The 13,694-nt window shown below is 37.5% G+C and overlaps 1 protein-coding gene across 5 annotated transcripts in view; it reads right to left on the reverse strand.

Annotated features, from left to right (window-relative positions):
* LOC132102703 (plectin-like) overlaps nt 1–13,694 on the reverse strand; it is a 128,064-nt gene that overhangs the window by 22,427 nt on the left and 91,943 nt on the right. For all 5 annotated transcript variants that reach the window (XM_059507313.1, XM_059507315.1, XM_059507312.1 and 2 more), the window contains 16 exons: nt 11,985–12,100; nt 11,752–11,858; nt 10,259–10,378; nt 7,776–7,871; nt 7,478–7,605; nt 5,663–5,756; nt 5,403–5,557; nt 4,919–5,237; nt 3,336–3,413; nt 3,097–3,258; nt 2,821–2,925; nt 2,417–2,512; nt 2,181–2,306; nt 1,575–1,727; nt 1,347–1,501; nt 227–353 (listed from right to left, as the gene is read on the reverse strand). In XM_059507313.1, coding sequence (XP_059363296.1) covers nt 227–353; nt 1,347–1,501; nt 1,575–1,727; nt 2,181–2,306; nt 2,417–2,512; nt 2,821–2,925; nt 3,097–3,258; nt 3,336–3,413; nt 4,919–5,237; nt 5,403–5,557; nt 5,663–5,756; nt 7,478–7,605; nt 7,776–7,871; nt 10,259–10,378; nt 11,752–11,858; nt 11,985–12,100 — 2,137 coding nt within the window. The remainder of the gene's footprint in view (nt 1–226; nt 354–1,346; nt 1,502–1,574; nt 1,728–2,180; nt 2,307–2,416; nt 2,513–2,820; nt 2,926–3,096; nt 3,259–3,335; nt 3,414–4,918; nt 5,238–5,402; nt 5,558–5,662; nt 5,757–7,477; nt 7,606–7,775; nt 7,872–10,258; nt 10,379–11,751; nt 11,859–11,984; nt 12,101–13,694) is intronic.

A 13,694-nucleotide genomic window follows, 5' to 3' on the forward strand; every position in this document is an offset into this window, starting at 1 on the left:
TTTCCTAAATATAACTCGGTCGGTATGCAACATAACAATCAAGTTACTGAATTAGTTTCAGGGTGGTGTTTACTGTTTCCTTGCTTTTGCATAAGAGAGAGTGAAATTACTAGTCAGTACATTTACTCCTATAACCACTGATTCCTCAGCTCAATGGCTACATCATCAATTAATGACTAAACCACAGAAATGTGCATTTATGCCACGAGTGAAGTGTAGAACGGACCGTGGTGATGTTCCAGGAGCGGATGAGATGGATGTCTTTCATCAGGTACTGCCAGGACAGCAGACTCCTGAGGTCAGCGTGAACCGTCTGCCACAGAGCCAGAGTCTGCTGGTGACCGGCCTCCAGACTGACAGAAACAACCACACAACAACACGTCAAAAGAGAATCTGGGAGTCTTTACAGACACAAACCTAGACAGCACATTTAGTCATTCAAAAATAACATTCAACTATGATGGAACAGCTGATCTTGTTAGTCAAGTTATTAATGAAATTACTGCCTATAGAGAGCATTTCCATTCAGTGCCATCTTAGTAAAGATGCTTTCTATATACGCAGCCGATAACTAAAACTAAAATCATAATAAAATAATTTCAGTACTTGGAAAAAAAAAAAACTTAAATGTATTTTATTTCAGCTAGCTGTCAAAACAACATGTCTCTTTTTAATTTAGTTTAACTTGTACTAAAATAACTACAACTTAATTAAAATATTAGACATTACAAAAAAAAAGATGAAAAATAAAACAAAAATACTAAAACTACATAAAACAATAAATAAATAACAGAAACCAGAAAAAAAAAACAATTGACAAGTTATAATAGTATCTTATAGTGGTATTTAATTTCAACTCGTTGCCAAGGCAACATTTCTAATTTTTACTTTAATTTGAAGTTTTTTAACACCTTAAACTGAAAAAAATAACTAATAAAAATAACAAAAACACAGAACAAAATGACTGATAAAGAAATGATAAAAATCAAAGTCTAATTTAAGATATTATAAAAGTATATAACAGTACATCAATGAAATATAAAAATATAACTCAATATACTTATAAAAACTGTATAATAGTATTATATTTCAGTTAGCTGCTAAGGCAGCATTTCTCATATTGGTTTTTAGTAAAAATGTTAAAATAACCAAAACTATATATATATATATATATATATATATATATATCAATTTTAAACCTGTAATGTATAATTGTATCTAACAGAGGTATTTAACAGCTAGATGCCAAGGCAACATTTATAGATGTATAGATGACAGTGGAAGGCAGTCAACAGCAGTGTGTGTCCAGAAATCAATGCTTTTACAGTGTAGTGTGTATAACGCACCTGGACACGCTCTCCACAGCCTCCTTGTTGACGGGGGGCACGAGGAAGCAGATGGACGGCACCACAGCCTCGTTCCCCGAGCGGTTCAGGACCTTCCACCTGAAGGGCTGGGAGTTATTGATGAGCGCACACTCGTCGCCCTTGTGCATGGTGATCTGTCAGCAGAAACAGGGGTTTAAGCATGCAGCACAAGCACAGAAGACAGCGAGCGACGGGGACGGACTCTACCTCCATCTGTTTGAAGTCACACACAGCTTGGATGGGCAGCTTTCCTCTGGAGGGGCTGGTGGGGTCCCGTGGCTTCAGCTGGACGATGGACTTGGCTCTCTTGTTCAGGCCAGCGATGTCAGACTTGAACTCGTTCAGCTGCTCTCTTTCCTCCTGTGGTCAAACTCACTTAGTTAATCATTTTTTTCTTTATATAGCGTTATAAGAAATGTTTTATATAGCACTGCATACAAGAAACAGTCAAGATATGATTCTATCCTTCTAAGACTCAAGTGATCGTACCTTAATAGTTGTTGTTAAATTATTAAATAAGTTAATCAACAAAAGACGAGCTTTCAGGGCTCCTGCGGTTTTCCATTAAAATACAAGTTTGATGGTTTAACGTTTGAAAACAGAGATTAAGACAATATAATATTACAGGTGTGATGTCAAATAAACATATAAATATATTATGCATTTTTGTTACATACTCATATTTGCAGTTTATTTCCAAAAATCATGCTAGAATACTGTGACATCAGTGTTGCAGTGTTATAGGAGATGTTTGTAGTAAGCAATCTCTACTAATAACTGTACGCTTGCACTGACAATGAAAGGCAAACTCACGACAGCGTCCTGCAGTAGATCCTCCAGACGAGTGGAAGTGGTGCTGCGGTCACACATGTACTTCTTCTTCATGGTCTCCTGCATCTTCTTCATCCTCTCCTCAGCATCTCTCACATCAGCGAAGAACTACAGGAGGAGAAAGAGAAGAATACTGCTTACACACTGCACGATTGACCAACAACGATCTGAAACATGGTTATTACATTATATTGGACAGGCATCTGACGATGCTGTACCTGGAAGTATGCAGTGTTTTCTCTGAGATGAGTTTCAATGCAACAGCACACCTGGAGGATCCAGCTCCACTGCGTCTGCAGAGCTGCGGTGAAGGCCTGAAGAGCCCAACACAGCACGCACGTAACACTTACAACATCCACTAGTGTTCACAATGGTTTATAATTAACAGAAATGTTTCTCGAGCAGCAACCATCATCATATTTTCATGATTTCTGAAGATCATGTGACACTGAAGACTGGAGGAAAGATGCTGAAAATACAGCTGCGCATCACAGAAATAAATTACACTTTAACAGAGATTCACATAAAATGTTATATTTTTATATTTTTACTGCATTATTTATCAAATAAATGCAGTCTTGGTGAGTGACTTCTTTCAAAACTTTAATAGTTGACTCCGTACCTCGACAGTCTTCTTGCCCGGATGTCCATCTTTGACGAGTCTGTCTCCAGTGGCCTGGATGTCATTGATTTTCTTCTCTCTAAGTTCCAGTTCTCGCATGAGTCCCTGAGGATTTAATTAAACCATGAAGAACAATCCAAACTGTACAACATTCTCCATTTACACCTGGTCCAACTGTCAAAGAAACAAGTCTTGCAGCAGCCTATCTACTAACCAGTTACAGGGAGACCCCTACTCTAAACAGAGAGTCAGGATTATAAAACGCTCCACACTTACTGAGTAGTTCTCTTTCTTCGCAGCCATGTTGGTGTTGCGCTCGCTCCAGTCGTAGTTGATCTCCTCTTCCTCTTTGTCATTGAGCCACATCAGTTCCTTGGTGGCGGCGTTGACGAAGTTATACAGCAGGTCAAGGTTTCTCAGACGGGACTTGGAGGAGTTCTTGAGAAGAAGAGAGATGTGTGCTGACACTCTGCAAGGCCTAGTGAGTTATAATAGCTACCGGTTAAGACACTCACCAGCAGTCTGTTGTACTGCAGATCCAGTTTGCCCAGATAGTCTCTGTATGTGCCTTTACTAAGAGGAGAGAGCTGGCTCTGAAACACACGAGCAGGTAGAGATGTCACAAGAGACCATCTTAGAAGGTAAAAAGAACCATTTTCCTAATTTAAGCATTTAAAAATGGCATAACATTAGCGTCCATTGGTGATATTGTGGTTATTATTCTATTTATCTATGTAGTTATCATTATGAATGTAAATAGGCCTATATCGTTGCATTTAGCAGATTAAATCTGGCCGACAATATAGTTGGCATTACAGGTCAATATAAACAATCAAGCTTTTAAAATAAGCTATGTAGCAGTATAACTGCTTTACATGAGTACACTGTGCAAATGTGGGTAGAAGTGTATATATTTATATATCCAACTTTACATATAGATCTGTGTGATAATATAGTTACATGATATTATAAACAATCAAGTTGAGATGAGATGACAGTTGAGATGTTTGTGGGTAAAGTTGGATATAATTAACAGTAATTGTTAATTAATTTGAGTTATTAATTCACATCAATTTATTTTAAAGAAATGCTTAGTGGGGAAATTAAAAATATGTTTGAGAGAAAGGAGTGTAATTCTGGCTAATGTAACAACATGTATGATTAATTGTTTATTTAAAGATTATTTTGGCATATTCATGATGAGAAACAAGTGAAAAATAGAAAAAGTAAAGAAATAAACAAACAGCTTTTAACGTTATAAAACAAAAATAAAAAAGGCATATAAAAACATTGTTATTTTTAAATAACAGGTTTAATCAATGACAAAATATAACAATTTCAATTTTCAGCCTTTATTAATAACCCTTTATAATGCATTATACATAAAGGCTATAATGCATTATAATTATTCATAATGTTTGTTGTAATACATTATATATTGTTTGTTAAGAATTACAACCAAATTAAAAAGGCATTCATAAAAAAATAAAATAAAAGGCATAGTGTAACAATGAATTGCTAAGAGTTATAATGTATTAACTGAGGTTAAAATTGATGGTGCAATGCATTATAAGGTGTATTACTAGGCATAATTAATGTATAACTACTTTTGGTGACACTTTATCACTTGGTCTCTTAACTAGTTGCTTATTAGCATGCATATTACAAAAATATTAACCATTTATTAGTACTAAATACGCACAAATTGATGCCTTTTTCTACGTGACCTTTTCGTACATCTCTAATCCTACCCAATACCAAAACATTATAACTACCTTACTTACTATTAATAAGCAAAAAATTAGGATTTACTGAGGGAAAAGTCATAGTTAATAGTGAATTAGTGTTCCCTATTCTATAATGCATTATACATAAAGTGTTTGATCTTTGATTCAAAATATAAATCTGGTTTCACTTCAACTGAAAAGTAAAGAGTCCTAGAGTAGTTCACTAAAAAAATAAAATATGCTTCAGAGTTTATGGACTCTGACATACGTGGCATATTTAATATGCAAACACGTTTTTAGTAAAAGTAGTTTATAAATAAACTAGAAATAAAAAATAAATAAAAATAAAATAACTAAACAAATAAAAGTACCTCATCTGTTCGTGCGCGCTCGATCTTAGCCCTGAAGTCCTCGATGGTTTGGTGAAGTCCTCTGTGGCTGCCCAGCTGAGACTCCACAGAGGGAAGATCGATGCCCCACTCGGCCGTATCGATCCGCCGCTGGTTCTCCTCCACCCAGGATAACAGGTCCTGCGCGTAACGCAGGGTGACCTCATCCAGCTCGGGCCGGGAGCGCTGCACAGTCTCCTGGGATGTGATGGAGACGTGAGAGGTAGTGCTGACGCTGGACTTGAGCCTCAGGTTGTAGTCGCTGCGCAGGTTCACCAAGCGCTCGTGTAAGTGGTAGACCCTGAGAAAAGAAAACTGCTGTCATTCGGTTTGCTTACATTATTCGTTATAGAATGACAAAATTGTTTCATTCGATAGAATTCCTTGTAGTTCCACAGGGAAAGGATTATCCCTTTTTAAAATACTGAAGGCTACTGGAAGAAGGTTTCCCACTAAATGGACTCACCTGCGATACATCTGCTCAGCCTGCAGGTGACGCCCGTCTTTGAGCAGCTGAACGTCATTAAAGAGGAGCCGGATCATGCCGTCGGCTTTGTCCAGATCCCTCTCCACCTCAACCGTGTGCTGCGCTGGTTTCCTGGCATTTAGGAGACGGATATCCTGCAGCAAAAGTCAAAGTCACTACAATGCAAAGTCTATACAGCAGTTACACAGTTAGAGCGAGTAGTAGCTGTGTGAGTGTGTTTTGAGTAAGTATAATCTCACCATCTGCAGCAGAGACTCAGTATGCTTGAGCTGTTCTTCACACAAGCCTGATTCCACCTGCACTTTTCTGATGATCTGCTGGAGACGCTCTAACCTGGAAATGATCAGAGTTTGCAGACAATTAAATTACTTTTTTTTTTTAAATGAAGGGACAGGATTTTCAAAACAATAAAACAAACACATACGTTAAACTATTTTTTAAGCATAAACTATTTTCATTTTGAAAGAAATTAGAAAAAAATGTTGTGAAATTACTTCAAATAACTAAAATCGGTTACACTTAATTTTAAGGTGTCCTAGTTACATTGTAATTACAGATTTAAGCACGGAGTGATATTAATTAACTACATGTGCTTACCATATGGTCAGGGTTTGAATTAGGGTTACATGCATGTAATTATGCATAATCATAATTAATTGTTACTATAATAGAAAGTACATGTGTTACAGGGACACCTTAAAATAAAGTGTTACCCTAAAATCACCTGGAAATTAGTTGGTTAAAAGTAATCAACAAAAAAGCCACGAAAAAGCATGTATCAAGAAACTCACTGTTTTTCACAATGAAGCAAATGCTCCAAACGATACGGATCTGTCAAAAAGGCCATTTTTACACTCCAACAGCATGCAAGAATCTCCCAAAAATGCATACAAAAACATGTTTTTCTTGTTTTAATCCTGTCATGGGACTCGGACAGATCAAACCCGAGCCTGGATGAAGTTGTTGTGGTACTTGGTCAGCCATTCCAGTCCATAAAGAAACTGTGTGCTGCATATTACTCGTGTCCAGCATTGTCTTGTGACAGGGGACGTGTCCTGTTTTGGATGAAACTCCCTCTACTTCAAGATGATGGATATCGATAACTATTTCATTTAATTTACATTTAGCAGACACTTTTATCCAAAGCGACTTACAGTGCATTAAGGCTATACTTTTTTTTTTTTTACCAGTATATGCAGAATATAAATGCAACATTCTCATTCGGTCACACTGACAGCAAACTTGCTACAGTACACTGCTTCACTGAAACTGGATGGAAACACATTTATTTGGAAGTCACTATATGATGAATACAGATCCGTTATTCTCTATAGAACTAGGAATGTTAAAGAGCTTTTCAAAGTTTGGAGTTGTCATTAAAGGTGTAATAATGTCACAGAGCCAAACCAAAATTGTTGAATTTTCATTCTTCATCACCACAAAAAGTTTTCTTTCAAGGTTTCTTTCTTCAAAACAGCTATAATTTATTTATCCTTTTTACTTGTATATGTAAATGATCTCTGTTATGATTGGCTAGATGCTTCACATGTGAAACTGTAGTTCGCACTGTTGCTCATTAGAGTACTGCTGGACACTGAACAGGTATTAATATGTAAACTTAGTTTTTCGTTGCAACAGTTTTAAATTCTTAAACAATAAATCTAGTGATGAAAATGCAAATATAAAGTGTCATCACTTGCTCACAGTTAATGTGATGAACTAAAAAAAACACACCAAAACTCCAGCTGATTAAAAGATGAAGAAGAGTAAAATTAAAAGCTCTGTCTGTGGATGTCACTTTTTGATATTTTCTATTTTCTATTGAATGCAATAAAATTCATACATTTTAAGTGCTGAAGACCACACTGAGATCTGGTAGAGATGGGTAGCATCATATCATTCCCACGCAGCTTTCATTTGTCTAGAATGGTCTTTATTGTAAGTTTAATGACTGGCAGACAGTTCTATTCTAGTCAGGCTGTTGTTTCTTTACACACACACTACATATTCTCGATGACCACAAAATAAAGACTGCGGGGTGATGTGCTCCTCACCTCTCAAACTCTATTCGGAGCAGTCTCTCCCTCTCCAGAATAGCCACATGTAGACGTCCCCATTCCTTCTCAAGGTCAAGGGGATGGTAACCGGGAGGAAACTTGATCTGACCAGAATGAACCGCACTCTGTGGGTAAATGATGGTAAAACACATTAAGACAGAAGAAACTAATCATTATACAGATTTAAAACTCTTTCACTTTACCAACTGCTAAACTAAAAAAAATTTCACATCTCATGCTACATGTGTAAATCTCCATGACTGTAGCAGAACATATTCGGATCCTGTGTACCAACCTCAAAGGACTGGTAGAGGTGTTTGGAGTGGCTCTTGTCTGACTCTTTGGCGGGAAGCTCTGTTTCTTTAAATTTCAGAAACTGACACCACAGAATCTACAATATGAGCAAGAAAAAGAATATTAATAAATAAACTAGGGCTGTGCAAAAAATCGAATGCGATTTTCATGAGCATCTCCTCAGTAAAGGCGCTCCTGTGATTAGTAGTATATCTCCAGCACGTCTGTTCAGGTCAGGGTTGCCAGGTTTTCAAAACAAATCCTGCCAAGTTGCTTCTCTTAACTAGTCCAAAACTGTATTGGGGTCACTTCAACCCGCGGACATGAAAAACAAGACTTGGAACCCCCTGGAAACGCGATTGGGCTACTTTTGGACTAGTTTTGAGAAGCAACTGGACAGGATTTGTTTTGAAAACCTGGCAACCCTGATCTGAACGCACGTGCTGGAGATATACTTCTAATGACAGGAGCGCCTTTACTGACGAGATGCGCATGAAAATCGCATTCGATTTCATGCACAGCCCTAAAATAAACACAGAAATCTGACATGGGGCAATAAAAAAGTCATTATTAATAGTTAGTTAATAGGGAGAATTGGTCATTAAATACTCTAACAAATGTATTGTTCATTGCTAGTTAATGCTAGTGCAATAAATTAATTAAGGCTAACTAAGGTTGGTTCATGTAAAGCCACCCCCCCCCCCCCCCCGAATTTTTTTTTTTATTATAAATAAAAATGAACAAAATGACTAAAACTTTTGCTAAAATTAAAATGTAAGCAGGACGTCAAAATGAAAACCAAAATGAAAATAAATGAAAACAGCGTGGTAATAAACTGATGCTGGAATATAAAGTATCCAAGAAACAGTGTGACCCTCGATAACCCTGAGTAGGTAGATCTGAATGGTTCAGTAAGCATTTGTCAAAAGCTCCTGCTCTTTGTTATTCCTCTAGCATAAAGTGGAATGACTGAGGATAAGCTCCCCAAAGCTGGTAATATAAGTAGCAGCTCTCAGATCAAGATGAAACGCATCACATAACCACTCCACATTGATGAGACACAGCCATAGAAACTCAGACAAAGCAGCTCAAAGCCAGAACAGTGCTCTTCATGATGCAGTGTCATATGACATATGACTCACGCTCTGCAAACAAGGGTTTCTTCCAGTAACATGCCATCAGATGTTACTGGCAGTGTTGGGATCAACTTCTACATTGTTTGCCAAGCTACAAGCTAATCACTGTTTTATTTATATTTATATTTTATTTAAAAAAATATATTCAAGCAGTTTCAAGTGGCAAAACTTTAATATATACTGTATGTATATATATATATATATATATATATATATATATATATAACAATAAGGATATTATTTAGGGTGATGTAGAGTTACTTGAACATATTCATGTTCATTAAATACAACTAATAAACTAGACAATCTACTTTACAGGCAAAAACAGTAATGCACTGCTGCAATATAAAAAAAAATAAAATCAAAATAAAAAAAAGTGAAAGTGACATTCAGCCAAGTATGGTGACCCATACTCAGAATTTGTGCTCTGCATTTAACCCATCCGAAATGCACACACACACAGAGCAGTGAACACACACACACACTGTGAACACACACCCGGAGCAGTGGGCAGCCATTTATGCTGCGGCGCCCGGGGAGCAGTTGGGGGTTCGATGCCTTGCTCAAGGGCACCTAAGTCGTGGTATTGAAGGTGGAGAGAGAACTGTACATGCACTCCCCCTACCCACAATTCCTGCCGGCCCGGGACTCGAACTCACAACCTTTCGATTGGGAGTCCGACTCTCTAACCATTAGGCCACGACTTCCCTAAAATAAAATAAAATAAAATAAAATAAAATAAAATAAAATAAAATAAAATAAAATAAAATAAAATAAAATAAAATAAAATAAAATAAAATAAAATAAAATAAAATAAAATAAAATAAAATAAAATAAAATAAAATAAAATAAAATAAAATAAACTTTGAAATACCATGTAAAATAAATAATAATGAAATAATAAACTTAACTTAGTATTGCAATGCAAATATTCGCCTGAACCATAAAATGTAAAATAAAATAAAATTCTAGCTTAGACCATTTCAAAATTCTATGCTGGCTATAATAGTTAGTGTTAATTTGGTGCTGGTCTATGTGTTAAATCTGCATAACCATGCTGCTAACATGAAAAACTTAACTAGCGAAGCTGGTTGAGCAGTTTGGATTTTTTCTGGTTAAACTAGTTAAAACTCCACCATTATATGTAGTGTCCAAATCACAGCATATGCTGGTGACCAATTTAGCTGGTCCTTTAAGTGACAGTGACAGTGACCCAGATTATTCAACACAAAACCAATGTGCAAATCACAGACAGCACAGCACAACAGATAATGAAGAATGCATCACATTCAATAACTGAATACAAACAGAGTAACTAGTAGCAACCCAGACCACGCATCAGACTCACCTCGATCTCCTCATAGCTGCTGGGAAACTTCCTCTCCTCAAAGATGAGTACATGATGTCTGATCCACTGGAGAAGAACGGTGACCAGCTCATAATACTCCTGCCAGTGCAGCTCCAGCTCCTGCAGCCGGGAACAAAACACACAAAAACTATTCAGAGAGGAACAGGAAAGCTCTTTTGCCACTAAGTCACTTACCACATTCACTCAATTAGGTGTCCTCAATCAGAGCCTTGTCTGCTAACAGCATGTGAAGGGAGGGATTAATCAAAGTACAGAAATAGCTGATACAGGTTTATTGATAGTTTGTGACACCGCTCACAGATCATCTAATTCTCTTCTGATAACAGATGCTGATGGTGTGAAGGAGGAATGAAATAAGCTGCATCTGACAGCAGCTGGATGCTGTTATATAAGGGTGCATGGCAGAGATCCAGATCACACAACATCTAATACCTCGTCAAGTTTATCTTCCTAAACCTTCATGCAAAGAGGTGAAAGAGGAGCCTCTTATCATTTTGAAAACCCGATGAGGGTCAAAAAGGGTCTCGGTTCACCATATTTGAATGCAAGCAAATGAATTTGTAAAGAACAAATGTTAATAATTTAATTCTGTGCCTTTTCTAAACACAAAGCTTTTTTTACACTGTTAAAAATAAAGGTCCTTTATTGACACTGATGGTTCGAAACAAGGAAACTTTTCATTTCACAAAAGATTCTTTATAGTGGAAAGAGGTTCTTTAAATTATTAAAAAATTCTTTACACTAAGAACAAAAATGGCTCTTTTAGGAACTGTTCACTGAACCAAAAATAGTTCTTCATGACTGCAAAAATCCCTTTTTTGGAGTGTTTTCTTTTACACATCTTGGAATATAATCATAGATCATTTTAGGAGTTCAACAGTCTTAAAGTGTGGTCATGTCAGCAAATTTTTGCATGCAAAGAAAATTCAATGTCTACTGTTAATAGAGAAGTATGAAGCACACAATGCACAAAAGTCACTTACAAACCAAGCATCTTTCTGTTGGTGAAGGCACTGAATGTGCATAACCAAGCATGAGCACAACCTGTGTGGCGAACTTTTCATCCTCACAGAAGTCCAGATTGTGTGGATTTCTGTTGAAATGACTGGATTTTCCCCATTAAATTTCTGTGAGCAGCAATAAATGTAATCGCACCTCTAACCAATCGTTCCGCTAAACTTCTCTTTTGTGTTGCACTAATGAAATACAATCATGAGGTCTGGAATGAGTTGCTGAGTAAATGACGATCATCTTGTCATTGTCTGGGAGACTGGACACTGATGCTATTCAGCAGGAGAGTGGGAATGAGCAAGAGTAGGAAGCCATAAGAAACCTCATTCATAAAACTGCTTCATTAGTTTTATTAGATTTGGTTCAACGGCATATTAACTGCACTATTTGCTGACTGCCTGAGTCTGGAACTGGGTTGTTAAGTGGGAATTACATCATTTTGAAATGAGTGAAAAACTCACATTGACTTTGGCGCCGTCCTGGACATCTGGGACACGGGGCATAGCGTCGTAAAGGGAGGACACATAGGTGATGATGGACTTCTCATCAGGATGAGGCACATCCACATCTGCAATGGAAAGAATTGCAGTTTAATAACTATGAACTAATACATTTAATCAGGATTTAGCTTCAACACTGGATGTTGATTTCTAATAACTGTCTTCAAAGTCAGCTTATAGCGCTTTAACATTACCCTCTGGGTCAAGCAGTCGTGTGACCCCAAGTTCTCTCTCTGCCACTGAAAAAGCCTGTTCCAGGTTCTCCAGGTTGGACTGGCGGTATACCTTCCCCATGTCGATAAGCCTGGGCCTGGTGAAATCAAGAGTAATAAAAGTAAGTGTAAAAGAAACGAAGCAAAAGTTTAAATCACCTCAACACTCAGCAAAAAATAAATTGCAAATGCAATCTAATGCATAAAAAATGGTACATTTTACAATAAGGTCTTATTAGGTAAGATTAGTTAATGCATTAACTGACATTAACTAAAAATAAGCGATACATTTGTCGCAGTATTCATTCATTTTTGTTAACTTTGCTGCATTATTAGCTCATGATGGCTCAGGTACATTACAAAAAGAAACATATACAACTTTTTATTTTAATAATGCATTTTTAAATGTTGAAATGAACAAAGATTAATAAAAGAAGTATTTTTCTTGTTAGTTCATGTACACAAATGAAACCATACTGTATAATGTTACCAAAAAATATGTATAATGAAATCAGAATGAAAACATTTTAAATCATTGGATTGAGTGGATTTGAATATTGCAGAGTATACTAGTTGCTTAATAGTAGAGGGACATAATGAGTTCAGAGACGCAGGTAAGGTGACCACCTGCTCCATAAATCCCAAAAAACATCTGTCTCTGGAGGGATGGAGCCATAACTCACATGCCATGAATACCAAGAGCTGGGAGCGGCTCCAAACAACAGAGAGCGAACAAACTCTACACACTTCTACACACTTACAATGATTAAAACATCAAAATGACTCAAACATCACAACCTTTAGCTTCTGCAACATACAAAAAAGTGTTAGAAAGTAAGCAAGCACCCAGGCATCTCTGAGAAATGTATGCTGGAAGACATGACATCACATTCTCCAGCGTGGTACTGAACGTCTTCCACCATGCTCAGATCATCCGTCCTGAAGCCTCCATGGATCTGCCTCAGGTCTCTCTCTGGTAAATGGCTCACTGAGCTCCAGTCCGGCCCGTATCCCGTCTGAGAGTCTCCGCTGGAGCGAGCGCCTGGACTCTGGGAGCCCTGGCCGGAGTCCTCGGAGGGAATATCCTCACACAGCATGACCACACGGTCCTCCACATCACTCGCAGAAGCCATGGTGCTGCTGGAGCCGGTGCGACGCTTCTTAAAGGACAGACGCCTCTTCATGTTGAGCAACATCTTGGCCCAAAATGTACTTGCATGCAATGCAATTCCAATTATATAACTATATTAAATTTCCAAATATTAATAACTCCTCTTCATGGTATTAGTCACTCTTCAGTTTCTGAAATCCATTTGTTTTCAGAGAGCTCCAAAAAAGAAATCAAACTGTACTTGCAGTGTGGTGCCTGTAAAAGCCTCTTCCTCATTTCTGAAAGGAGGCAGATCCTATGGGTGTTCCTGGCTGACAAAAGCATCAAATCCTCTCTCTTCATGTCAGGGTCAGTTGGGCGTTCCTATGTTTTGCAGGTACATGTTAACATTTGAGAAAAGCTGCCCTGCGGGGAGTCTCCACTCCGACAGGCACCACACCTCACGGTATTTATCTTTCAGCCTTCATTGTACATTTCATCTAAGACTGTTTTCTTATTCAATCTCTTCCTGCTCTCTTTTGTCCTCGCGTCTGCATACAGAACACACCCTCATTATAGAAATCTGCTTTCATTTAGCCTGG

The sequence above is a fragment of the Carassius carassius genome, chromosome 24 (assembly GCF_963082965.1).
Source record: "Carassius carassius chromosome 24, fCarCar2.1, whole genome shotgun sequence".
NCBI lineage: Eukaryota > Metazoa > Chordata > Actinopteri > Cypriniformes > Cyprinidae > Carassius > Carassius carassius.